The sequence below is a fragment of the Parambassis ranga genome, chromosome 4, assembly GCF_900634625.1.
Source record: "Parambassis ranga chromosome 4, fParRan2.1, whole genome shotgun sequence".
Taxonomy (NCBI): Eukaryota; Metazoa; Chordata; class Actinopteri; family Ambassidae; genus Parambassis; species Parambassis ranga.
The window spans coordinates 18,990,667-19,018,587 of NC_041025.1; the positions used below are offsets into that span (position 1 = coordinate 18,990,667).

At 41.8% G+C, this 27,921-nt stretch overlaps 1 protein-coding gene across 1 annotated transcript in view; it reads left to right on the top strand.

Moving 5' to 3' along the window:
- The first annotated feature begins 1,149 nt into the window (after positions 1-1,149).
- The window catches only part of ror1 (receptor tyrosine kinase-like orphan receptor 1), a 103,500-nt gene continuing 76,728 nt past the window's right edge, over positions 1,150-27,921 (top strand). The window contains exon 1 of the mRNA XM_028404665.1: positions 1,150-1,480. Coding sequence (XP_028260466.1) covers positions 1,372-1,480 — 109 coding nt within the window. The 5' untranslated portion in view covers positions 1,150-1,371. The remainder of the gene's footprint in view (positions 1,481-27,921) is intronic.

Here is a 27,921-nt window from a genome sequence, read left to right on the forward strand (position 1 = left end):
GCTAAATTGCTACCATTCTTTTCCTCCCCCCCCCTCCATTATTAGTCTTTTAAAGTGCTCTGTGTGTTCATGACATACACGCAGAGACAAAGCATGTGTCAAAATCCAGAAGTGAGGTAAAATGAAACAAGGTGTGGAGTTACAGAGGAGAAGCGTGGTGGGTTCAAAATACTGTACACCTCTGGAGTTAATAATTGTGTTAAGGTGTGTGTTGCTGCACAAGAGACCTTTGTCTTTTCTTTTCATGTTTCCTCCTTCCTTCCTTCATCTGTCTTTGTAACGCATAGAGGCTCACCAGGTTAAACATTTGGACATGCTCTTACTCCATCTTGATAAAAAGAAAGTTTCTGCTAGACAGGACCAGATGGATCATTATCAGATAATCCAGAGAGGTCAGCTCAGATCCATCAGCCAGTGTTTATTATTTCACTTTATCAGTATTTTATATTTGCTTAGGTAGCAGCATAGGTTGACTGATGCACAGTTTTCTGACAGTCCATTTAGAACATCACACAGGGGGAAACACATGAGAACTATTATGTATGTGCAAAAACAAAATGGCTGCCCAGTGTTGCCCAGCCTGTGGCGGAGCTAAAAAGGCTTAATTTAGGTTACTACATTCATATTTGTCCATAAATTAGGTATGTATTCAGAGGTGAGATCAGTCAAGCTAGAGCTGTTGCTCCTACACAGTTAGACGAGCCAGCCGATGTGGTTCAGGCACCTGATGATGATGATGATGATGCCCCATGGGGGCAGAGGCACCTGGAATGAGGTCTGTTACTAACTGAACTGTAGCTAAAGGATGAGATTGAAAATTACCTTTTGACCTTTGACCTGACGTGAAAAGTGCAAATCATGCAGCCTCAGACGGGGACAAGGTCGTGAATTTCATGCATCTTAAAAATTCCTATTAAACAAATTTTGCAATAATTAAATTAAAAGTTGAAGACACACACGTCCTTATGACGTGTGCAACAGAAACTTTAAGTGCAAAGCCTCTTCCGGGCCCGTGTAAGTTCCTGAAGTGAACACACGGTGGCGACACTTAGCCAATCAGAGCCATGTGGTTCCTGTGGGCACAAGCCTTGCAGTGAAGTTTGCAGGAAGGATTGTGCGCTCAGTTAGGACCAAGAGAGACAGAAGAGGGGCAAAGTAAACTGGGTTCAAGCGAGGAGGACGGAGACAGAAGCAGCCAGCAAAGACGGAGACAGCATTCAAGACTCTTTTTTTAAACGTGAGTTTAGGTGCGCTTTGAAAGAGGGCGCACAATTTATCAAGGCACTGTGCGCTTTTTGGAGGGGCTCGAAATTAAACTCTGCGTGTAGTGGATGTGAGCAGCGGGCAGACGGTTATCACAGAGCCGGAGGAATGTATCCATCTCGGGCAGCGGCGAGCCAGCGTCTCTGGAGATGTCCAGCCTGCGCTCTGTGGTGGATTGCCCTGCTGCTCCAAAGTGTCCTGGACATCAACGCGTCTGGTGAGTCCTGATAATTTTTTTTTTCTTCCTCCCCTTGAAAACTATTCCAATGTTTGCCTTGCTTTCCTGTTGGCTTGACTCACTTGCGGTTCATCCCCACACATGCGTAAATTCCACTCTGTAATCTGTCAACGGTGACGAAAAAATACTGTATGAACTTTCAGCAGTGCTCAATTTATTGCACTTTAAAGCATGTTTAAAGCTATGCTTAAAGTTATATTGGCTAAGTGTGTTTTTTTTCATCTCATTACTGTCCTCACACTGTTGTTCCATCTTTAATGCAGAGCTGCAGGCCATCACTCAGCCTCTCCTCTCATGCAAATGATCTTTGGTTTTTAGATTATCGTCCTATTGTCATTGTGAAGCCTCAGCACGGGTGAAGACTTGACTCCACTGACAGACAATGGGGGGTTCTTAACTAGTCAGCTGGATATCCATTGTAAACCTCCACCCACAGCCCTGTGGATCAATTTAAAGATAGGGCTTATTTAACATCTATTAAGCTGTTGACGAGGATGCATGGGTTACATGGACTTTATGGAAAAGTTTATTTGCATTTTGCACAAACACTGAAATAACTCCTCATTTAATTTGTATGTGCACTTTAGTTTGCTTCACTGTTCCTATTGCTTTTTACTGCAGCCTGTGTGGTATTAACTTCTTAAGGAGAAGATGGCCTGCTGGTGTATGTTACTGGCTTTTGGTTGACTAATATAAGTATGATTGAATTCAGTTTGAATTCAATTTGAATTGTTTATGAGGTGGCTTATGGAAGGCTTTCTTATTTTTTTTTGCCATTGCCTCTGAGTGCAACACCCCTCCCTATACAAACTGGTAGTGATGAATTATCTTCGGAAGGTTCTGCAGGTTTTGTTTGGATTATCTCTGTCCTCCTTAAATGCTTTTTGCCTTTTATTTACAGCAGAGATGTACAATATATTCTGTTTTTTTTCTTTTGCCATTTCCTCATTCTCTGTATCTGTGAGCTCGTCTCTTTCTTTGCTCTGAGGCAGGGAGAAATTACTTAACTGGATGAGTTAGCTATGACTTCTTCAAGTCTTCATGGAGTTTAATGGTTGAATATGGAGTGGAGGGGAGCCAAGCCCCTGTTTCTGCAGCTATAGAGACTCAGTGGCTATGACTGCATCAGTTTTTTCTACATCAGCCGCAAAGCTAAGAGGTAAAATCCACCCAGAAAATTAAATTTCATATGCTAATAGTGTTATTCACGAAGCAAAACTGATTCGCTTTGCACTACCGCTGGTGGAAACTATAAATCTGCTGCACGAGAAGCTTCAGTATGTCAGAGACGTGCTGCAGCTGCTGTGTAATGAGTTTTATTTGACTTTCTCTGTATGTCCAAACAAACATAGCCTCCCAGTTAACGTAATCATTACGGACACGAAAACGTCTTCCTCCTCCTTCGTGTCTACAAACTTGACCGATTTTTCACCTCCTACTGAGCAGTCCCAGGATGGTGTTTGTAGATGATAACACTGAGAGACTTGTCTCCTAACTGGCTCTCTGTAATGGGACAAGTCAGAGAGGAACAACAGTGTGGTTCAGCTGTAATCAAATGTGAGGGAGAAGAGCAACCTGTGATCAGCAGCCAGTGACTGTAAGATGGAAGCAAGTGAGCAAAAAGAACACACTGATTGTGTGTCTTTATTTGCTGCTGTCTGGTTTGTTGGTCAGTGTGTGTATGTGTGTGTGTGTGTGTGCTTCCGGTCAGAGGTCAGAGGTCACCAGTCTGTCACTGTGGTTTAGATGCCAGCCTTTCCAGGAACAATCAGGGTTTCCCCTGGACACAGCAAGGGAATGCGGTTTATATGGCCGACATGACAAATGATACGTCAATTAACAACGAAAACATACGCTGACTGTGCTTTTTTTGACGTGTCCCAAGTTGTCTGATCTCACTTTGTGCGTTTCTGTCCACCCCTCTTTTCTCCCCTCTCTTTGATAGTGTTGGCATCACTATCAGTCTTCTAGATGCTAGGATGGAATTAGGTGGAACAGATCTTGAGATTTTATTCTAGGAGACATTGCCTCACTTCACAACTATCATCATGCCAGCTGGGTTTATTCACACTCATTTAACCTGGCATTGAACCCAGCGTGGAAATCAGATTTTAGAGAACAATCAGATCACAAGTTGCATCTTCTCTCATTTAAACACCAGATAAGCACGACATATTTTTTTTTTTTTCAAAATGGTCCCTGCCGTTCCTATCTATCATCCACTGCCCTTTAGCTTATTAAGTAATAATCTGTGACACGTTCATGAAAATAAATCCACCACAATGTTTTCCATCTATATAAACTGTGTAAATGTTTCTGAACGTGGGACGTTCACCTCTGGACATAAAAGGTCCTCTACAGGGCAGCAGCTATGGGAAATCTGTTTAGAGTTTCATTTAGGCCTTTAATAACAGTCAGGAAGGCTATAAATCACGTAGGGTGGAACTACCTCAGTGCAGTTTTCACCGGGACACACACTGTTGACAATAAAGGCACTTCACCCCTGGAAAAACACTCAGGCTGAGTGTGTAGGAGCTTGTCTCTCTCTCGCTCTCTTGCTGCTACTGAGATGTCTATCTTTGCTGTTATATATCTTGTGGAATTTTCTCATATTTGGGCAGCAGCTATCAAAATCTATGGTTGCTTTTCTTTTATGCGTCCTTGTTAAATTTCAAACTCCTTCTGGTAAATGGGGCTTTCACTGTGCTGTATGTGTTACATCTCTTTTTAGGTAGATGACTCTATGATGTTTAAATTTCAAATCTCACAGTGCACATGATGTTAACTCCCACAGCGCCTGGTAGAATGTGGCAGGAACTGTGTGATACAGATGTTTTTCTCCATTTATTTCAGACTCTATGTTGAGTGGGCATGAAATGGGTTTAAAAAAAAAACATTAAATTAATTAGCACATGGTCATAAATCAGATGCGCTGACCTTTTTATGTCACCGATTTAAAACATTGGTGTGTAAACTATATTGTGCACTGACAATTACCTACTTCCCACTTGTTATTAAGCACATGTGGTTGCCAAAGCTCAGTGTACCTCAAGGGCAAACTGTTTGGAGAATATTGTGCGCTAATTGTTTAACTGATGTATAGCCAGCAGGCAATTTGGTCTAAATGATATATATAAAAAACACGTATATCAAATAACTGCATTTTTTCGGACTTGTGGTTGTTTCCTAAAACACAAAATGAAGGATTCAGAGGAGGTTTCCTTATGTTGTGTGAGTGGGTTCACTTGGAATTTTTTGGAAGCAGAGCAAGATTTAAGTTTTCCTTGCAGATTTCATCTCTGCCAAGTGGAGAAAAGGCCTCTCTGTGAATAGTGAGACGTGTAAATTTTCTGAATTTACGTAATATTGGCAGATGAATGCTCTTATCCACAAAATTGACCCCCCCCCCCTTTTTTTTGGTCCTTATAAAGGCAGCATTTAATCAAAGGCTGAGTGCACTCAGGCCCTCGTTGGAGACGTTTGATAAAGTTTCTGCGGCTACAAACCGTAGCCGAGTGTGAAAAAACCTTTTTCCTGCAATTTACTGTCTGCACAGGAGGTCAGCGTGTTAGAGAGAGAGAGAGAGAGAGAAAACCTCTTTTACAGGGTTCAGGGACATGTGGCGGTGGATTAAGAAAAGGAACAAAAAAAAAAAAAAAACATTGGTTCAGGTTTTTAATGCTGCAGCTGAGAAGTCGGTGTGTGTCGATGACAGTGTGGCACTTCAATGGATTTAACAGAGGGAGAGTCTGGACAGAGCAGGGGGGAGTGAAGCAGCGCTAGTTTTCTCAAATTTGTACAGGATACTTTAATAGGCAAAAAAAAAAAAGATGTTTGCCCTTTCCATCCATTCACCTCCAATATAAATGTCACACTACAAATTACATACTTTTCTATACCTTCTATTGAACATGTTCTGTGTTGATGTCTTTCGGCTGCCGCCTGGAAGATAAATTACGGCTGCCACATTAAAAAAAATGTTCTCTGCTGTACTTTATACACACACAATACAATGAGTCCTTTGCTGCAGTTGTAAGGCAAGCTGTAAGTGCGAGTGCGTGCTGATGACAAAGTGACACTTTAATGAGTCTAATGGAATAAGCCACACATACTGCATATCTAATTTCCCATATGAACTTGGCACAGTTTAATGTAAAGGGCTGCAGGGAATAGCAATTTACACACCTCTAAATTTTCATCAAAGTTAGATCAAAATAACTGCATTGCTAGCATCCTCCTCATGCTTAATGTGTGGAAATCACACTGCATTTAACTGAATTGTTGATAGGATGAAACATGGCTTTTTAAATCCTCCTATATGTGTCAGACTAAATCTGTTTAAACCATGTTTGGACTTCAGAAAGTCCCAGTGCAGGCAGACAGGCAGGTCTTTGTGCAACAGCTCGCTCTCTCCAAAGTATTAAATACCCCAAACTTTATGGGCTTCTCTCCCAAAAATATTATTTATTAGAGAGATATTTTCACTTCATCAGCTTTGCTACAAAAAAGATGCCACTGACAGGTTTGTGTTCATATCATATCAATCAATACTTTCACAGACGTTCAGGGCTGTAACTAATGTTTATTTTCATTATTATTTAATTTGATGATTATATTTTATACACTATAAAAAACAAAAGCTGCTTGACTCCAACACCACTGTGTGTTGCATGCTCTGCTACAGGCATGTCCAATCTAATTCCTGATCATTACATCAATAATATAAACTGTGTGAACAGACAGTGTCTGAAGAAAATACATATTTTCATATTTGTCCTACGTGCTGTTTGCGGATGCAAATTAAGTTCAGAGAATTTGTGTACATCACCAGTTTTACTACACACACACACACACAGACCTACTTTCTTTCTCTCGGAGATCAGAAAATACTCAACCCCTCCGTCACCCCACCAGCATGACATCAAGCCTCCTTGGCACTCCTCTTATCTGGCTGGCAAACAAACACTGAGAGAAACGCTGGCACTCTCTCCCAGGTTTCTCTCTCTCTCTCTTTCTCACTTTCTTGGCTGTGTTTTCTCTCTCCACACACACACTCAGTGTCTCTTTCCCTCTCCGTCTCTTCAGCTCTCTCTGCTCCCTCCACTTGGCCCTTTTGGCCTGGCCCACTGACATGCTGCTCTTGGCTAAGCTGCATGTGTTTACTCAACAATAACTGAGAGCGGGTCGGGGTGGCTCCACAACAGCTTCTGCGCTCTTCAGCGACACAAAGATAACGACTCATTCAGGCCTCTGGCAGATGTTTGTCAGCATTTAGCGTCTTTAAGTTGACCGAGAGGCATCTTGTGCTGTCAGCTGATATAGAAACACTTCATACTTTCACTGCATTCATTGTGGGATGATAATGAGAAGGATCCTTTTCCAGTCTTGATCTGCGAGGCTCCATGTCTGGCTCTTTTGAAAATGTGGTTATGCTGTGAAAGCATTGGACCATCAGCTCCACAGAGACTTTTGTATAAACGTATCACTCTGCAGTTATTAATAGAACATTTAGTTGTGTGTTTTTACAAAATCAACGTTGGCAGTTCCATCAACCAAATCTTTATTCTTTCGTTCTCTCTTTTTTTTTCATGCTTCCGTCTCACACACACACAGTACTGTGTAATGCTGAAAGTGCTTAACGTACAAACCTCACTCATCTCCTACAATAAGCTGTGTGTTCCTGACCTGCTTATCAAGGCTAATAAAATAGTTTGTTGTGTTATTCTGATGTAGCCATTAAAGGTTTTATGTTTGTGTAACATGTATAACAAGTGTGTTTATCCTTCTTTAGTCCTGTATTGCTTTGTATCCACAATTAGCAGCTACAGAAGCTACAGCATAATCCTGCTGTAGCCCCAAGTTGAGGAATTCTGCCTTTTGAAGATTAGTTCCTTTAAATAGGTTTTAGCCGCTGGTTTAACAAATCTGCTTACACACCCAAGAGACTGGAGTGTCTTTTAATATAATAACACTTAAAATTTGTAATGTCTAAGCCGCGTTTCTCCTTTCATTATTTTTATTGTGGGATTTATAATGTTTTATGACCACTTTTTGAAGTCATAAATATTGGCACTCGGCATTACACGCGTTAAAAAAATGCAGTTTTTATACATTTGAGTCAGACAATAATCTAATCTTTTGACAATCTTATAGCATAGGATCTGCTTTTTAGGGAAATCATGCTTATATCACGGTTTTATCTTGCAGCAACAGTGTGACTCAAACATTGACTAATCTTTTCAAAATACCTGCAAATAGCACTTTTAATTTTCAGAATAAGATCTATAGACTGAAGTAAAGAGCTTTGTATCCACACAGTCACATTCATAACGTTTATGGGATGATTTATTATTTAAATGGTGGCAGATTTTTCTCATCGTCCCTTTCCCATCAGAGGTAGCCGTGGGCACTGACTTACTGTCAGTTGTGCAGTAGGTTTGTTTTTTTCTGCTTCATTGCAAAAGTTTCTGCGGGCCTGTGTTTTATGTGTGTTTCAGCTATGAGCTGTTGTTGTTGCCAAAAAGTCCCTATACCATGCAAGCAAAATGAAAAAAAATTCCCAGAGGTCTCAGTGCTGTCAGCTGAAACGTATGCTTGTTGTGCGTTTCCCAAAATAAGGTTATTAAATAAGTGTATGAATTCATTTATAGCTAGCTGGAAATTGAAGCGTGTTTCCTGTGTGCTGCCACGCTGCAGCCACAAATGACAATGTTATGCATGCAAAGCCATCTTGTTTGTGACAGCATAAATACAGACAGATGAAAACTGTGTGGTCAATGACAGGAAGTGAACAAACGTCAGACAACGATGTTTTTTCCAAAGGTGTCTGTGTTATAAAATGAATGGAGAATTATGGATACGCCTTTTTTAACTAGATTGTCAGCTTCATGACTGTCGTGTGTGTGTTTAACCAAATCCTTAGTTGCATTGTTCTCTATGCAAGCACTCTGTTAACCAGCAGCTTGTGTTTACCCAGCCACTTGATTCACACAAAAGACTTAAGAGGGGGCTGCCTTGAACCGGTGGTGCGCTCCTGTTGTCTGGGGGGGATCTCCGACTTTCACATTAGGTTCACAAGTACTGCTAATAATCCTGCTGGTGGAGCAAGCCAGCAAAGAAGAATCGCCACAATTTTCCAGCAACAAGATTGCTGCTGCAGTAAATTGGGCTGGTTTGAATGTCCAGTAAGATATGACAACAGAAACGGGCGACCATAAATTGAACTGTGACTTAGCATGAATAGCAAAAAGGCACAAACGAGCATAAGAAATTTGGCTTAAATGGAAATTCCTTTTCTATCCGTGGTAATCCTGTGTTGACCACACTGACCGAGGAATCTGGAGTTTTAAAGGTCTCACTGGATGTAATTCTGAAGTTAAATGCCCATTGACCAAACCGCTGCTGCTAATTCAGCACCGAGCAGGAAATCACTGTGTCAAGCCTTTTTTTTCATCAATCAGATTTGATGATAGGGAAAATATTGAATTATTTGATCAGACTTAAAAGACGATTAAGATCATCCACTTTGGTTTTTGTTCAAGAAACTATAGCCGAGTCTGTTTTGGCACACCCTCAAAGCTTTCTTCACAGGCGTCAGGAGAAGCTGTTACCATACTTACACAATCCCCATCAGGTCCATTTTGTCTTGATGGCCTCACCATAAGGCACAGTAATTGATTTCTTTGTAGCCCTAAGCATTCAGATTGTGGGCCTGAGAGTGAAAAGAATGGCACGATAGAAGGACGCAGTGCTACTGACTGACCAGATGTGTTAACCAGAGGCCTGTGGAATCACTAAGGGAGGCATGTTTTTGATGTTGGAGCAGTTGTGTGTGTGTGTGTGGTGAAATCTGCTGGAATGGTAATGGAAGGGTATGGTATAGTCGTAGAGCTAGAATCTGTCTTTGTGTTACTGTGACAAAATGTATGCCATCTTTTACATTCTCTAAGCTCATGTAAGGGGAACGCTGTGTTTAACCCCTGGTTGGGTGGAGAGGGATCGTGTCAACTGAGACACTCCTGATCAGGAATTCATACATCCATCCTGTGGGATGGCGAGTGCTTCTCTGCAAAATCTGAAAAGAAAGACAAAAAGGGGGGGGGGGGTGTTGAGGGGAAAATTGAGTTTGCCCATTAAAGCAGCCCTCCTGTTTTTCATATTTCCACTTTAAACAGTTATTTTATTTCCCAGCAGATGTTTATCAAAGCTGACAGTGACTTGGAGCCAGTCCGTGTTTGGTTTACGTACTGTTATTGGCCGTGTCCTGCATGCCAACAGTGCTCTCACACCTAACTCTTGTTTTCCTGTCTTTCTGTATATCTGTCTCTGTCTTTCTTGGAGTCTCTACCCCCTCTGCTCCTTCACTCAGAGACAGCATTGATTTCAGCAGGGCAGGAAATGAAACTACATTGCCCTGCGACTCCCAGCAGGAGAGGGGGGGACCTGGGGAGGGGAAGAGGAAGAGGTTCATACAGTTAAAGGGAGTCCAATGCTTGTTTTTTTTTTTTTAGAAAGGGATGAAAAAGACTGATCGTCTTAGGTGGTGAGCGAGGGATTGGGATGGACCGGACTCCGGGACACAGAGAAAACTGAGAAGCCTAAGAATGTTATATAGATGAGAAAATATTTTCATAGAGGTGTTTGACTGACAGCAGGCTTAAATGAACTCTCAGCTAGTGCTATCAGTCAAAAATACCAGAATGATTTGACTCCTGAGAGAAACTCAACAGAAATAAACAGCAGATGAGCAATAATGGTATGAAAGGGGGCACTTATAGTCCCAGACCTGGTGGCCCCTCTATCTTTAACAACTCCTGACCTTCATCCCTCTATCAGAAGTCAATGATCTTCTCCTCAGAGGGGTCTATATAAGAGGCTTAGACCCACGTGATCCCAGTGCCTGTTTGTTTAACCTCCGCGAGGCTGCAGTACTGCTAGGCTTTGCCCAAAACAGCTCATTACGTCTCAGCCCCTTAGTATTTCATCCAGCCATTGTAGCAACTGGAACATGGATTTAAGAGCCCCTGATTGTGTTTATTCAGTACCGAAAATATGATGTGATTATTTAAAAAATATGCTTCAAATATAAGTTTAAACCTATGTCAACACTTACAATCAATGCCTGCAAAATGGTAACGTTTAATGGATTGAATTAGGAATTGTTGAGCATGCAGACAACAGATTTCTGCATTTAACTGTCCCACAGTAATCCTTAATGGAACATAAAACCTGTCATGTCATTACAGCCATAATTGGAGCAAAGGAGAGATGGCATAGCTTCAGCTTCTTTCCAGACATTTACCCACAATGCCACTGCACTTAAATCGAATATTTATTGAGCTTTTCATTGAGAAGTACAACTGTTTATGCTGTTGCATGCATTGTGTAATGATGTTTTGCAACAAGGCTGCAGCCCGTCTGTGTGATATTTGGAAAAAAGCTACGGGCTATTGTGGCTTATTATTCCTGACATGCTCAGTTGATGTGCTGTTTTGAAATGGGCCGGCGCTGATAATTCGGAGCGAGACCGATCGCTGAATTATGGCGGCTGTTTGAGTGGGAGTTTGAAACAATAGTGGAGTTGGTTTTTCTCTGCTGGTACGGTTCAGCAGTTTGGACCACTGTCAGCTAACAGCAGGGACCTGCGGGAGTGTTTATCTGAGCTTTTCCCTGCTTCTTTTTTTTCAACATTGTCTACATCTCAATCTCTTCCTCTTCTCCCCATCCTCAGAAAGAACACACTGTGTTCAGTGTTACTGCTATTTCTTCTGTGTCTTCAGTCAGTGGTGACCCATTGTCCCTCCCTGGCCTTGCCCGTGCACCCTCGGATTTGTTAGTTCAACTCCAGCCAGCTGACTTGCTTGACCTTCAGTCATGATGTTGCAGAGTTTAGGAGTGGACACTGTCCTTTGTTGTGATTTGTATTTGTGCGCCTCCAACTCTTTTGTACACAATATAAACACATTTGCAAAGCAGCAGAGTTCTCCTTATATATTACTGCAGAAAAACAACTGACATTCAGTTGTGTGATGCAAACAGTGTTACACTCACAGTCAAGTGATTCCTGTGTGATCTGGAAAGAGTTTGTGATTGACCATTTACCAGTTCAGATCGATTTAAAAGTACAAAGATGTACCTCTAGCGATAGTAGATGCTTACAGGAATAAATTAGACTTAAAGGTAGGGTAGGAGATTTTGAAAACTCAGTGAGAGTCACCCAGATTTTGAAAGTAAACACACGCCCCTTTCTCTCGGAGCTCACCCCGAAGCCACGCCTCCCAATCACATGGACGCACATTACCTGAAGACGAGCTGTGGTCTGTGACTTCGGCCATCATGCACGTACCTCTCTGGTGTGCGCAGAGCAGGAAGAGAGTGACAACCAGCTAATACTCCGCGCAGGGTCCACCTGGAGGATTGGTGTTTTATAGCTTCCACAGATGATTCATATTCTTCGTTTTAATGCGAAACTGCCGAACTAATCGGTTGCTATCGGATTGTAAAGAGAAGTTACACTAATTTAACAAAAAGAGCATCAGAATGAAATCTCCTACCCTACCTTTAAACACGTTTTGTGCATCACGATGAGATAAGCATTTAACCTAGATTGACGTGTCAGACTACAGTCGAGATATATTTAGACGCTGCCTCCGAGCTAGCTGTAGACATGTGAGATTGTTTAGGGAAGGAACCATTTTCCTGCCCACTGCCCTCCATGTTTAATGGACACAAATTGCTAATGAGTGTACCGTAAGCTTGTAAATGTGTTTAGGAAATCCCAACGCTGTGATACTTTTTGAATGAGTTACATCACATCGGATGTGTAGTGAACAGATTTCTTACTTTGAAGTGACATTTATGCATTTATTCAAGTTTTCTGCTCTAGTAAAACTTGGGAAATAGTATTTAAACAACAAAAGAAACAAGAAAGTGTTTTCCGGCAGTTGGCACATCAGATAGCAGCCTATAGGTTTTCCCCTCGTCCTTTGCTTTCACAGTAATGTAGCCTTAGTGTGATTGGCGGTATGCATTTGCAAAATGTGCACGCCCCATGTCCCTGTGTTGGTGGTCTTGGAAAGCCACCAAGATCACCCGGCTGCTCTGTAATGTGAAAGCAATTAGCAGCCAGCGGTTTTACACAGTGCCGATATGCATTGAATAACAAAGGGGAATGTAGGTCAGCAGTGAGCTGTAGGTGCACAATGTGGCCATCGCATTTCTTTGGATTTTGTGTAGTAACTTAAAACTTACAGATAATGTATTTGAGGATAATTTAGTTTTCATGTCAAACAGTATCATCTTAAAAACTGTAACCAGCCTCGTCCTCTATACCAAGAACAATGACTTTTGGATTCTTGTAAGGATTCAGTCAAATTCCTGACAGAAATGGGTTTGTAGTAAGTTTAAACCCAGATTTATTCAGGCCCCTGCATACCTCTTTGATGTCTTCACCCTCTGTCTACTTCATCTGACGTTCCTTTTAATGAGACCGACCTGCTCTCGATAGAGATTTGCTTCTAACCTCATGTAGGAATACAGAAAATCTGTACCACACACATTCCATCGGGTTAAATGGAGTCTCTTCTGTGTGTGATTTCTGTTTTTTTTTTGTTTTGTTTTGTGTGTTGACAGTGTGTGAGCAGGGTGCGTGCCCTCTGTCACATCTGGCAGCTTGTGGTTTTTTTCATGAACTGCTAAATGAGGGGAAAAATACTCCCAGCTGCCCTCAGGAAAACTCACCTGGTGTTGCCGTCCTTGTTTTCTCTCTCGCACACTTTCTGTGGTTCTCATTGTTCTCTATGGTTATACACGCACACACTTGCAGAAACACTTTATTTGCCTGCTTTTTTATGTGCACACATACACAGAAACTCACCCATGACCTGGCCTGAAACACGACTACACTCTCAAGTAAGATACTTACGTCCCAACATAACCTCAGACGTCAGATTGAGACAAGACAAGAAGGACAGTTTGGCAGGCTTACATGCATAGCAGGAGCAACCACAGCCTCTTCACATGGTAAAGTCATTTTCACCTCGGCCTCTGTGGGAAGTGGAGGCCAGGAGCAGCACCCCCCCACCTCCCCGCCAACACCACCACCACTCACCTCAAACCCCCCAGTCGGCATATTTTAGCTATCTGAGGGGTTCAAGAGCTGGGAGATATCAGTTCTGACAGCTGAAAGGCAGCTTTTGTCTCAAGCGACCCTCCAAGACCTCTGTCTGCCTATTCTATCAGCGAATAATAAACCATATAGCACAACTAGAAACACAGGAGTGCACAGCAAGAGAGGGAAGAAAACAGAGCGGAAAAATCAACACGATGAAAGGCCTAAAATGAAAAGTAAACAAAGCCGAATGGTTGCCAGCTTTAGATCAAACAGCTTTATAACTCTGTGCACTTTTTACATTGTTGATTAACAGTGACCTTGACTGATGAGACAAATCATGGGACGGCTATGGCTGCATGAGGGTGTACAATAAAACAGAAAGCTGTTTTCAGCTCCTATCACATGTTGAATTTAAAAGTTCACTCTTCTGTATTATTTCTTCTCCTTTCCTTTTTCTTTTCTGTATTTTGCTACTTGATTACCTGTTTTGTCATTTCCCTTCACTCCCACTCCTCCTCTTTTTCTTGCCCAGACAGGAAGAAAGCCACCTTAGCCGGGGAGTAATTTTAGGCACCGTGTCTATCAAAGCAAGGCTCACATGTCAGATTTAGAAGGCTTACCGCCTTTCACTCTTAACCTGTCATTTCAGGATTTCCAGGTTTTACACGAGTTGGACACTGGATAAACAAGGAAACAGTGCTGCAGGCCACAGCTATGAGGAGACAACACTGTAATCCCACTGACATGTATGCAGATATTCTATTTACACAATGAAAAACCTTACCTATAGTATGCCAAGCAGTGACTGTACTCTCAGCAGACAGGAAGGATTTGACACTCTTTGTAAAGGTACCCTGTTTTGTTGCTAGTTCAATACAATTTGATTAGTTATAAGATTAAAACCGTGATTACATCTGCATCCTCTTGTGGTCATGTGAATAAGATGATGCTGGCATGTCCAGAAAATGTTTTGAAAGTTTTTCTTTAGACCCTTCAGATTTACATGCTGAGGCAGATGTTACTTGTTACAGTTATTTGTTACAGTTGTACCATTATGTGATAATTCACTTCTATCTTGGTGTCAGGCTCTGCAAGCCATTGAAAATGACACTTCTATGGTTATATGCACCCGAAATCCTGGCTTCATCCTGCTGTTTTTGTTCCCTTATAACACCAAGGCCACAAATCTGCAGCTCCAAATGGCATGTTCTGCCTCTCTACTGCCTTTTAGAAGTTTCAACTAAAATATCTACAAGTTGATCATAATGTAAGTCATCAGAGTGCTGTGTACTGTAGTGAGTAGGAAAAGTGAGTAGGAAAGTCCCTGTTTAACCACAGGGCCTGACTTCAAAAACCTGTGTTGGTGAACACCCATGCCTTAAACAAGACAGCGAACGCCTACCAACCCTCTGAGAGCTCTTCATTTACTGACCCTGCACGCTCATGCCCCTGCAGAGCAGGAGAAATGAAAAGAAAATGTCTCTGCTGGGATCTGTAAAATATATCATGCACATCAGTACACTTCCTCAAAATCTGACTTGACCTAGTCCCTGAAGTACCCGTGGACCACCAAGACTACAGTCAGGCCTGCTTTTTGACATGACAGAAAATACACACAGTAAAAGAACATGTCTCTCAAAGGCATATCTCATTTTGGACACATGCAGTTTTCTGATTGACATTTTCCATAAATACTTCAGGTACGTGCATTGATGTTTAAAGATAGTTTTTGACCTATGTTTCACCTGTGTTGGTAAATTCCGTGGAATTGAATTAGCTTGTTACTTCAGTTTGGCTTACATTAAAGCTTTGCACGAGTCAAAAGGCCAAGGAGACAGGCAGCCATTGTGACATTTAAAAGAAATGATCAGACGAACGCCAATGAAATGTTCGCCTGCTCTGTCCCGCAGCTGTCAGGTGATTCACTACAATGGAACACAATTTGACTCCACTTGGCATCAATATTTTGAGCAGTTATGTCAGTTATTTACAGGTCCCCAGCTCACACTAATTCTTGTCCACATGGCAGCTATTTTGTGTTTTCGTCAGTTCAGTTTTTAAAGAAGTGGTGAGAGACTCACAGGACATTAAAAGGCCACTGAACCATAAGTCAGGCAATGATGCATGTAAGCAGTAAAAAAGATACGAGTGCATCTTTGTGCTTCTATTTTAGGTTATGCGTTGGATAAAGCACCTTTGGGAGACCTACTGTAGAACACATCGACGAGGGCCAGTGACCCCTTAAGCTCATGTTGTGTGTGTCTTGCAGAGACTAGTTCTGAAAAGAACAGTGCGATAGGACATACAGACCAACTATAGATATGAGGCTAACGGCAGGACTTGATCTTTAGTTACCATCCATAAATGGAAAAAAAAGATGAGGCCAGCAGAAGGTAAAGGAAAAGGGGGGCAGCCAGACAAGAGAGGCGAAGACAGAGTGGGAGATGGCTATAGGTAGTCATTTAAGTATTATAACATCTGGTTGTGTTGATGTGCTCTTGCTGACTGTAAGTTTCATTGAACCTAAGCAGATGGGTGAATGAGTGCTTGTGAGACGTAGTTAATTGAAGATTTGAAGTGAATGAGCAGGATGGGAAAGAATGAGTGAGACTGAGCAAACAAGGGGGTGAAAGAGAGAGGTGGCAAATCCTTTATGAGGCATGGAGAACGGGGTGAAAGGAGCAGAGACGGGGGGAGTTGATCCACACGGTGGGTCTGAATAGAGGTACCCCATGTCCTCTTCAATGTTAAATGAATAACTCCTGACCCGACACAGGCTTTTAATTGGTGGAGCCACCAGTTGGATGTGGAGCGCTAGGTTGCAACAAACATGTACAGATTTTTTTAGTTTTATTCTGTCAGCATGACAATGATCTGAAATGTACAAAGGAGCAAATGTGCCAGATTTAGTAAAATGAACATGGTAGTTAAAGATCCAGTTTTACCTACCAACACCTCAAAAAGACCTTCCTAATTACACGATGCCTCTTTATTCTCAGCCTATTTGTTTTTCCTGCAAAGCTTGAGTTCACACCGTCTGTCTACGAGCGCCACTGGAACCATGCAAATCCCTGAACCAAAACAGTCGGCTGAAAGGCAGCAAAAAGCCACAGTCTTACATTTTGGTTATTTTTCGCAGCTGTAAGAAGCCGCTTCCTTGCTTGCTGACTGGGTGGCTGGATGGCCGGTCAGGCCCCCAGCTGCAGGACCCTCCCATGTTTGGGGGGAAAAAAAAGAAAAAAAAAAGGCTGTGAGCCCGCAGGATACACCGAGCGTGAATGACGGGGCAGAAGGAGGTGCTGGGGTAGGTGGAGAGAAGATGGCTGAAAGAGGCAGCTCAAGCAGAAAGAGAGGGAGAGGGGTTAAGTGGAGGCAGGTGTTCCATGACAAACCTTACCACCCCCCACCTCTTCTTTTCTCCAGTTCACTCCAATAACAGTGGTCCACCGAGAGTTCGGAAAACTAACCCAAGAACGGACACTTGTTAGTCTTTCTTTTCTGCCTTTTTTTTTTTTTTTTTTGTGTTCGCCCTTATCCAACCACCTTATCCGTCTGATCTAATCTATCCCACCAAATTGCACCCTTTTCCTTTCATCCCAGGTTTCTTTCCATGCTCTCCCCTGTGTGCTTCCCCTCTCTTTGGTTTAGGACCACCTGGCTTTGTGGTTTGAAAATCGTATAAAACTCCCATCGCTTTAAGCAGACGGACAGTTTTCCCACCACTCAACATGGCCTGACCCAGCTGGCAAATTAATTTAGATTGGATTGACTTAAAAATGGGGCTCTCTTATCGTGTTCCAGAGGTTATTAAAATCCAGCTCCAAGACTGAAGCTAAATAGTACACAAATCCAGTTTTGATTGCTGGAAAAAAAAAAAAAAACAGGGAGCGCATGATTGATGTCATTTTGTAATTTTGTTAAATGAAATTAAATCAGTCTCTGATTATACATTTTGCCCTTTTAAATGTAATGCAGTTACCATCTCCTCCAATGTCTTTTGTTTTTGGCACATCAGCATTGCTTTTTTTATTTTTTTCTTAGGTTGATTATGTGCTGATTAAAATGCCCTTTTCTGGTTTTTCTATAGCGGCATCACTCCATCTGTCAAACACAATATCTTAACCTTCTGTGACTGGATTTTGTTACGTGGAAACGTAAGTCATGTAGAATTCACCATTATGTTTTATTGCCTTCCTTTTTAAGACATAAAAAATGTTGGAGGAGGTAGGTATAGACATCTGATTCATGACCCTGCCCATTCTAAGGACCGTTGTAATGTTTTTGCATATGTCTCTGCACAGATGAGTCAATAGGGATCCTCACTAGCAGACAAAATTCTCTCATTTTACCCCTCTACTTTTAGCATGACTCACAGAGCCTCCATTGTGTGAGTGTGTGGGCACACTTAGTGTTAACCGGAGTTCTTGGAAGTTGTTATGACTGACAAGTGTGTGTCTTTTCAAAGCACTGTCAGTGCAGACAGACAGGATGATTTTTTTTAAAAATACTACAGTCCCTCTGTGACTGATTCTTGTTGTTGTTGTGTCTTTGCGCGACTTCAGAGAACAGTCAAACATCTGGGAAAAAAAACATGCAGCTGTTTTTTGGTCTGAATATCTGAATCATTTATCATCACACACACTCCTGTCTTGTTCAAATAAAGGAATTTAAGGGATTCATGTTCATGCATTTCATTACCAACTAACCATAATTCATCTTTTTCCATAATATGTTACAGCAACACACACACACACACAGTTAAATCCATGTTCAGTCAATGAACGCTTTCACAGTGGTTGTCAAGAGTCTCCGGTCCGCTCCAGAATAGAACAACACTGATAGACAGAAATGGATAAGAGGCAGACTCAGAATAGAAACCACCACAACAATTCACTGCACTTCTTTTTTAAGGCTCTAATCAGCACCAGTGCAGAATTTCCCATAGTCCACAAACACCATCTTCGACTGTGCTATGTATTGTATTTATTTTTAAAGCTAATTCCAGCATTTCATCAACTAATCTGATTGATTATCCAACTATGGTGTGATTGTAATTAACACATTCTGTTTTGTATCAGAGGGTTAGAGCCTTCTAAGATGCTGTGTGTTTTGGCTGGCCCTTTTCTCTTCCTCTCTCCCAACACACATACACACTAAGTGCCCCATAAACACACATCAGGCCGTGATAACAGGGTCGCCACTTCATGGCTCCTGCACTACCCTTAACTGGTGTCCATGTGTGATAAAAAGCCAGACCTTATCAATATGTTATCACCCACAGGAAGAACGGCAACGTGCCAGAGAGCAGTAGTTACAAAAGACGGGGGGGTTATGTTGCAACCTCTGTGGCTGAAAACTGGTGCTAATGTAGAAGTGCCAAAAACTGCAGTCCCTCAAATGGCCACTCAAGGCTGCCCCCAAAAACACATCAATCCCCACATTCCACCCTCAGAATCAGCCGGTACCCGTCAAAAAAACTTGTGCTGTTTGATGAAAAATCAAGGAGTATTTGGTCTGGCTTTCCATCCTTGGTGGTGTATTTTTATTGTGTGTGTTTGTGACGGTGGATGTAATTCCCACAGAGTCGTACTGCTGCATGTGTGCAGGATTGTGTAAGTGCTGGTGTTTTATTTCCATACATTTGTGTAGATTTGACCCCTTGCTCCTGTGGGCCAGTAAGTAAGCCGTACAATAATAACATTACATGAAGCTGGGGAATAAAGGAAAGTAAGAAAGTCATGAGAAGACAAAAGAATGAAAGTGCACAGCTGAGGTGATTTTCATACAGAAATCTGAGCAGCAGGAGGGCAGGAGGTTATTGGACTGCTCGGGTCAGATCCAGAAATGACTTTTCCATGACTCCAGGTATGTGATCCTGGCTGAGCCCGGGGATATCCTCTGTTTATGCTCAGGCAAAGACCCGCAGATTTGGCGGCCTGGTATTCACCTGATTAAAATGACCTTCTTGTGTAAACTAAGCTGGCGACTCGAGAGCAGCGTGCACACACATGCACACACACATGAGCTGAGGGTGCTGTGTGTTCATACTGCTGTGAAGCCACATCACTATGGAAATAAAGAAGAAAAATCCAGTGGAAAAATTAGTGGTACTAATAAAATGATCATCTTAGCAAAGTGTTAGCTGCTGTGTGGAGCACCAGGACGTACACAGTTGTTAAGGCCAGGTTCTCCCTCTTGTCTTTTTTTATGTCTGTTTTATGTCTTAAGGTCAAGTAGCGTGGATACACTGATTTCAGCCTCTATTAGAATACAAAGCCCATCTTCTGTCTGCATGCTTGCCAGTGCAACATGTGCTTTTCAGGTTTGTGTGTGAGTGTATGTGTATTTTCATGCAGGGCCTGACATGATCCTGTTGGTATATCTTTTCTGACAGCTGTCATATTGTTATAATGCAGCATCTTCTTTGGAAGCAGCTGTGGTGTTCTTATTCCCCTTCCTGTTGTAAATCCTTGCTCATCTGAACCTCACTACATCTTAGTATCTGCTAGTTTCTTGCCAGATATTAGAAGGTATAATGTTAAAAAAATTGACATAGTGATGTGTTTTGTGTGCTAAATATCGCAGACTACAAAAGTAAGTAATTAGACTTTAAGTCAAGAAAGGTCAATAGTTACAGTAGCTTGAAAAATCTGGAAAATCTCATTGCTTTATGCACATAGAAATCCAGATGCTGGTGAAAGAAGACTTTAAACATTACACAGTTTGGTTTAATCAGACAACTCTGTTTGCCAAAGGAAATGAAAACACTTGATGATTTCATTGCTGTCAAAATTTAAAGGCTCTTGATTTTAGATTTCCTTCTCTATCATTGGCCAACGCTGCTACAGAGTCAGAATTATCCAACAATCAGCCTGCATGATGATCTGTCGGATGAACTGTGCAATCTTGGCTTGGTGCAGGGCCCTCACGCTTCTTCTGAAGGATTCTTAGCCACTCCTTGTCCTGCTAGGGGGCTTGTTCCCTCCAGTGAGACCAGGGTCAGCCCAGTTAGTGGTGGCCTGGACAGCCCAGCTTCTCTGTTAACTGGTAAATCAAGTGCTTTGCCTTATAGCCACATGATGGTATGTATTGGGGCTAGCTGATTTGCATGCTCACTTCAACATCTTTGCTATGTCATAGATGTGTTTTTGGTTTTATGTTGATCATTTTGAAATTGACAGTTACACTTTGCACCTTTAAGTGTTTAGTGGATTTTCCTGAGACCAGAGGAAAACTTGCTGTTTTATTACTTGTGGTAAAATACTTATGTTACATTTGCAGCTTATTAGATCTCCATAGAGTTGTTTAGTTAGTGGTTATTAAATATGATAGTTGGTTAAAAGGTGACAAATGAGAAAATGTGTTGCCTAAACTTTCGTTTCAGCTTCACTATAAACACAGAAATTGGTGTAATAGGATTAGCACATGTCTGAAACAAATGCTGACCTTTCCTGGAGGGGCACACCAGTATGCAGCACAGCTCCATTCCATGACTGACTGTGTATCAGTTATCTTACCCCGGTACAAAACCTCACAGCAGGTAGCCGGCAGTCCAAAACTGATTCCAGATCAAAGTCACTATGAGGCCACCCCCCGACCTCGAGTATGAATCGAGCATGGCTGCAGCACAGTAGGCATGACCCTGTCTAAATGTTAGTACAGGACATTTGGCAGTGGAGCTCTCTGCACCACTTTGACCTGTGACCTAAACCTCTTATGGAATGTTTAGTTCTTGTATTTAAACCGTAGCTGAAACTGGTTACATTTTGGGGGGAAAAGCTGTTGCCAGTATATTGAACAGTTGGTCGTCCGGGTTGGGCTGCAGGGCTGCAGAGGACACTGGGAGGAGTGGGAATGTCAAGACAAAGACTACCAGTAGAGAAGGAATGCTGGTGTCCTGCTGAGCTAATCCCAGCTTGAAGAAAGGAGAAAATGTGGAAAGCGAGGGAGAGAGGGAGGAGACGAACTGATGGCAAAGGAAGGTCCCAGGGTTTGTGCAGAAATGGAAAGGGTTGCATAAAGGGGAAAAAAATCCTCTTCCCATTCACTGGTTTTTCTCTCTAACTTTCACCTGCTTTCCCTCTATGGCTCTAGGGTGTTCTCTTTTTCGCTGGTGGTCCAACTGGTCTCTGTTCAGTTATCGAGGCATTTGGAGTTAATGAGACAGCTGTACTATTTGAGAGGTGAAGTCCTTTAGATCAGCTTTGCGCAGTCTGCCATGGCCCAGTGCTCTCTTGTCTTTCTAGTCCTGGGGGGGAGCGAGAAATGCCACTTTCACCCTCAAGGGCCATTTATATCGAAACAAACACCTACCTCAGCCTACATTGTCTATGGCTGGGTGGATGATTTCAGATCAGATCAAGCCTTTTCAGTCAATTAAGGACTCCTTGTGCATGTTTAGGAGTGTGTGCTGAGAATTTTAAAGTCTCAGAAGCATCTGTTAGTTGAATATTTGAGAGAAGCATCTTTCTCTCTCTTTGGAAATCAGTTTTTTTTGTTGCATATATGGGCATGTAAAGATTTTATGAATGTGTTTGTAGACAGTTATACTGCTGTGCTTGCGAGTGTGCATGAGCAGTTATGTTTTCAATCTAAGCATGAGAAGAGACAGAGAGAGTCTGCTCCATTTGATTTAAAGCAGATCTTCAAAGCCTCTGTATGAACGCTGGAGAAGACTGCAACATCACGTTGACCCCCCAAGATAGGAACCAGACCAATGGGAGCTTAGGAAGCATTGACTCAGACTTAAAATGATCTTTAATACCAATGACATGCTAACTTTTTGATCTACGGTAAGTTCAAGCAACCTCCTAGAGACAACATATAAGATGGCCATGTCATGATACAGCCAGTATGCTCCAGTGGATGAATCCAAACCATTTCCTGTCCAGCTTCCTTTGCCAGGCCTCCTGGTTTTGTCCTGTCTGGTCCAAGCTTGAAGCAATTACAAGCGGCTCAAGGGAAATCACCTCCCTTTGCTATGTGCTCTGGCTCATTTTTCACAACACGACATCTCTTTTAAAGTGTTGACAGAGACATTAAACACGAAGGCCTCCATCACTGATGGAGGCAAGTTTATATCAGCTGAAAAAATCATGAAGATTCTTTTTTAAAAATCAGTTTTTTAGCATTAAGTTTGGCATTCTATCCTCTGTTTGCGTAGCTGTAAAATACATTCACCACACTATATTTCTATAGAAGAACAGTTCTAAAACATTTAACAACAATCCCTTGACTTATTGCTCACATTAGACTGCAAGTTGAGATGTTCAAATGGATAAACAGAGAGTAGAAAGTGGAGAAATATGATTCATGGACAATCCAGTGTTTGTTGTGGTGACTGGTCCAGACGGATTTCCACAGTGGATGGAAACTGAAGACAGGATTTTTATGATCCTACTACTTTTCACTCTTCGCAGCCCATCTCACACAAACCAGAGGTCAGCGTTTCCTTGTCCCCGCTGCCTCTGCTTTTCTTTCTTCTCTCTTCTGCCTGTCTTTTCAGATTTCTGCCTTTCTTACCATTTGTAGCTCTGCTTTTTTGGCTCAGGAAATTTGTCTTACTCACATCCAGAAGGCTGTATGAGTTACAGCCCTCTCTTTTACTTAAGGCCAAAAGCTTGTTTAATGTCCTGTTCTTGATTACCTGTAGGCCAGAGAGAGGATTTAAAAAGTAAGTGCAGTTAGCTGTTAGTTCTTTTCCCTGGCTGCAGCTCTAAATACTGGGTTTTTCATGAAATCAATGAATTCCATAAATCAATACTGGAGGAATTATCAGGAGAAAACACCGAGAGAAAAACAGGAAGAACATCAGAGGTTGAGTAAAGGTTGGTGGGACATGTATTTCATTAGTGAGTGATCCGGCTCAGGGAAGGAGGGCATTGTTCCGCTCTGTGCCCTCAGCTCAGAGCTCCTGCCATGGGCAAGACTTGTTAGAGAGACAGCCTCCTGTAGAGGTGGCTGGACAAGGGTTATCAAAGGACAAAGGAGCCTTTGGTGTGCTGACAGGCGGACAGGTCAGACGCTGTGGAAGGGGGTGTCAGTCAGAGAGGGGGTTGGTGTAGTGTATGTGATGATGTGTGGGTTTGTTCACTGCACAAGAATTCTTCTGTTGTGTGTTACATGTTTGTTCACAGCAGTTAGGACAGTGTGAATAGAAGACTGTTGATGGGAAGCTCTCCGATTGGCTCCCAGGGGGCACAGTAGTCGTGCTACGTGTGCATGTGTGTCATGAGGAAGCACTGATCAAAGCTGCGGGGTGATAGGTGTGATGGTAGGAAAAAGCAAACCATTGTTTGTACTGCGAGGAGCTAGGATAACCTGTTGGTATACCATAGTGTGCCTGACCATTTAATTACATAGAGGTTGCAGTGACTTATCAGCATGTGACTAGTGGGTTGTTAAATAATATCGCTTCAAGGGCCAATTCTAAGCAAACAAAACACACATAACAATTCATTCAAGTGCCTATATGCTAATGAAAAAAGATCAATTATGCATTCTGTTGCTCAGTGTTTCGATATATTCACATATTGATGGCTAACTTAGTAATTTGGCTGTGTTATGTGGTCAGGAAACATGCAGTGGAGTTTTTGGAAGAGGTTTGATGAATGATACCAGAGACGGCGAAAATCATAAACTATACAAACATGGGAAAAAAGAACAATTTTATCCTCTTCATCAGGGCAGCTGACTTTACATACTGCAACAAGAGCAGCTTGATTCACGACTCGTATGATCTAAGGTCGAATTTGGATCCTATTGAAAACCTACAGAGGGATCACTGAAATTGTGTAATGTTCATATTATCATTTCCCCATGCGAGATATTAAAACCGCAGGGAGCATTTCATCTCCTCTGCCTCTTCTTCTGCCAATACACAGTCCTTCACCTTCTCCACTAATCCTTCTCAGTATTATCTTTCCTACTTATTTTTCCCTCCTAAATTATGTGTACCTGCTCTTTCTCTTTGCCATCATCATACATTTTTATTCTTCTTCTTCTTCTCATGTTGGGATTCTGCTGTTCCACTGCAGATCTAGGTCCTGTAGTCTGACCCCACCAAGCTTATCCACATTCCAGGAAGTGAACTGACTTTTAGTAATCTCATTTGTTTTTAATTATGAGTGCAATATCCTTTTTAATTGATTTGTGGGTTATGGAAACACAGTGTGTGTGGTTTGTTTGGAATGCTGCTTTGTGGTACTGTATGAAATGCACATTGTTGCATTTATTCATGAGTTTTTGGAAAGATGTGTCTTTGTTAAGAAGAAGAAAAATGAAATATATTTGAGTTATTTGACAGAGAGGCTGGGCTTTGTACTAAATGTTTGATTGAAAGACTGAGTGACAGTAATGGGATTATATATGATAATCATGAGGTAACCCTACGATGGTCCTGGCACACTATACAGGCTTTCAACCCCACAAAGCTTTCATTTGCCTGGGTCCTGTTTTATTAAACCCTCCATGCTTCCAGTGATGGCAGCCCCTCGGTGCCGGATGCTGGGGCACCTTGATGGATTTGGTATGTTATTGCTGTAGACACAGGGTGTTACACCTCTACCCCTCCCGCCACTCACATATACACGTGTGCCTGTTTGCATGAGTGCTTATACTATGTGCTGCTCTCCGCTCAGACACATGCAGCAAGCAGCTTTGAGGATTTTTAATGTATTTGATGAAGGTCTGTTCAGTTTCCACATTACTTGTTTTCATATATCCCTGTCATGTCCCACATGCCGTCTTTAATCCTTCATCATGCTGTTTTACACATCATAATTTAACTGCACTGTGTTTTTTTTTTTAAGTGCTGGATGTATTTATTTTTTTTATCCAGATGTTTTTTTTCTTGATCCTGATTTAGTTCTCTGTTTCCAGTCCCTGCTGAGTTTTTCTTTCTCTAAGTTACTCTTCCATAACGGACACATTATTGTATCATCATTTACCTTATAAATTACATGATGATAACCTGAATGGCCATCCAGGAAAAAAGTATTACGGGATAAAAATACCCCAAATCTTCTTCATTAATGTTACTTTCACATGATGATATCGCGTAATTAACATACAGGAAGACACAGTGGTTGCTGTGATGTCCACATTAGAAAACAGTCTCCATCTGGACGGCACTACTTTCTCTCATGTGGTATTGATGTCAGAGTGGGATGCTACACGATGCTGGAAAGGAGATTTATCTGCAACACAGCATTCAAGAGCTTCAAGCGGAGCTGCTGGTCTTGTTCCGCTGCCCCTGCTTCATCAGAACTGATGACCTGGATGATGGAGAATCTTCACATCCGGCTTATTTTTAAACCAACATACAAAATTACAATTACAAGCTAATCTTATAAATTATCACTTTAATAGTTTCCAATGCCCTGTTGGCAACATCTTCAGTCATTCTGATAAATCATGGTGCTGAGATGTGGGTATGCATCATTGCTGCTGCTTGGCTCCTTAGAAAATGTGGAATGAAAAAAAAAAAAATCAAAGCCAGCCACCAGTGTATTTGGAGGTTGCGGGTTTGGTTAAGAGTGCTGTATGTTTGCAGATGTTTAGTTTGAGGGTGAACGCCTGTCGTGATGTGTGCAAAGTTTAAAGCAGAGGTTGAAGTCCTTCCTGTTACTGCATGTTGTTTTCCAAAACCCCAAAGAAAATGATCCACAGAGGGGACATTTGCAAATAAATTTGCCTCAAGATCAACAAAAAAAATGTGTAAGATACAAGTACATTTTTTTCTTTTAAAAGAATTGAAACATTAACTTCTGGTGACAGTATGATGCCTGTAATATGATTTTGCTCAAGGGGCCACCAGCTTCAGTAAAAAGTTTTTTTTTTTTTGCTGGAACAAAAAGGACCACCCATAGTCTAGACACACACTCACACACACACACTTGCCTATCTCAGGATTTTCTCATTGTCCAGAATATACACTGTGGCATTGATTTAGACAAGAGTACATGAGCACTGATAAGGCTGGTGGTGTCCTAAATGTACAGACAGACACATGCAGCGTGTCTGTTCACACATACACGGCCGTGTGAAACTCAAATACAACATCATATATTCAAACATACACCCCCATATAAACAACTTTTTTTTTTTTGCTGATTCTTTATAGCGACTGTTTGGCTCGCCTGCTGTTGGCAGACTTGTGCATGCACAATGTTACTGCATGACCCTACATGCAGACTCAGTGCGGTTTTCCTGTGCATTTGAGCTGCAAAGCATTCAACCATCACTAAAATTCACTCGAATCACACAATCAAACAAAAAGCTGTTTTCTTTTAGGTTGTGCTGAGATTCTCTAATCATGTTGCCCACAACACACACACACACACACACACTCTCACACACACACACACACACACACACACACATACACACACTTACTGAGCATCACAAAGCCTTTCAGCGTGCCAAGCGTGTTTCAGTGTTTAATAGGAATCAGTAAGAACTGAGTTTTGCCTCATACATAAATGGTACAATACATTAGTTGCCAATGACTCACAAACTGCATGATTTGATTACACAATTGTTTGCAGAAAGCACAAATTTGACTGCAAATGTGCAGGCAGGACAGAAAAGACACAGTCAACAGCTCCTAGTAGTGCTTCCCTTAATGACTCTTCTCATCTTTGGTTATTCTGCCAATTATTTGCTGGAAACCATGATGGAAACAATTCATTGGTGATCAGACCTGAATCCATTGTCTGAGTTATTTATGCAGGTTTTGAAACTGGCATCCAAATATGAGTGGAACTCCCCAATTTTAGAAATAAAGTCGTACATTTACACAAAGTTTCTGGTATATTTGTAGTATCAGTTTCTATTATAATTACTTTTTGGCTTCTAGCTTTAGCGTCCTGTCACAGACTGTAAATAAAGATGGCTGAACCTTCCCCTTGTTGGAGGAACCTTTAGTTGACATTGTAACAAGCTGAGGTGTGAGCCCACAGCTCAATAAGAGACGTCATCCGGCATGGTCACGCCCAATGTTATGTTCCTTGAACGCAACATTTACGTGTCAGTTTCAGTAAAAAACAATAGATAGTAAAATACAATTTCAACTTTTTCCCACTCCATCTATGAACTAAAGTACTTTAAGCTGTATATACTCAGCTTCATCCATCATTGCTGCCATGTCGTTTTTGCAGGTTTTTGCTCTTCTTTGTTCTTTCCACCCCTATTGGCCGTAGCCATCATGTAGAGCTGTCATCTCATCACACTGATGGGCAAACAAACACACTATAGAGCTGCATGTGGACTGCACATGAAGTCAGAACACCTTCAAACCTCCCTCTTT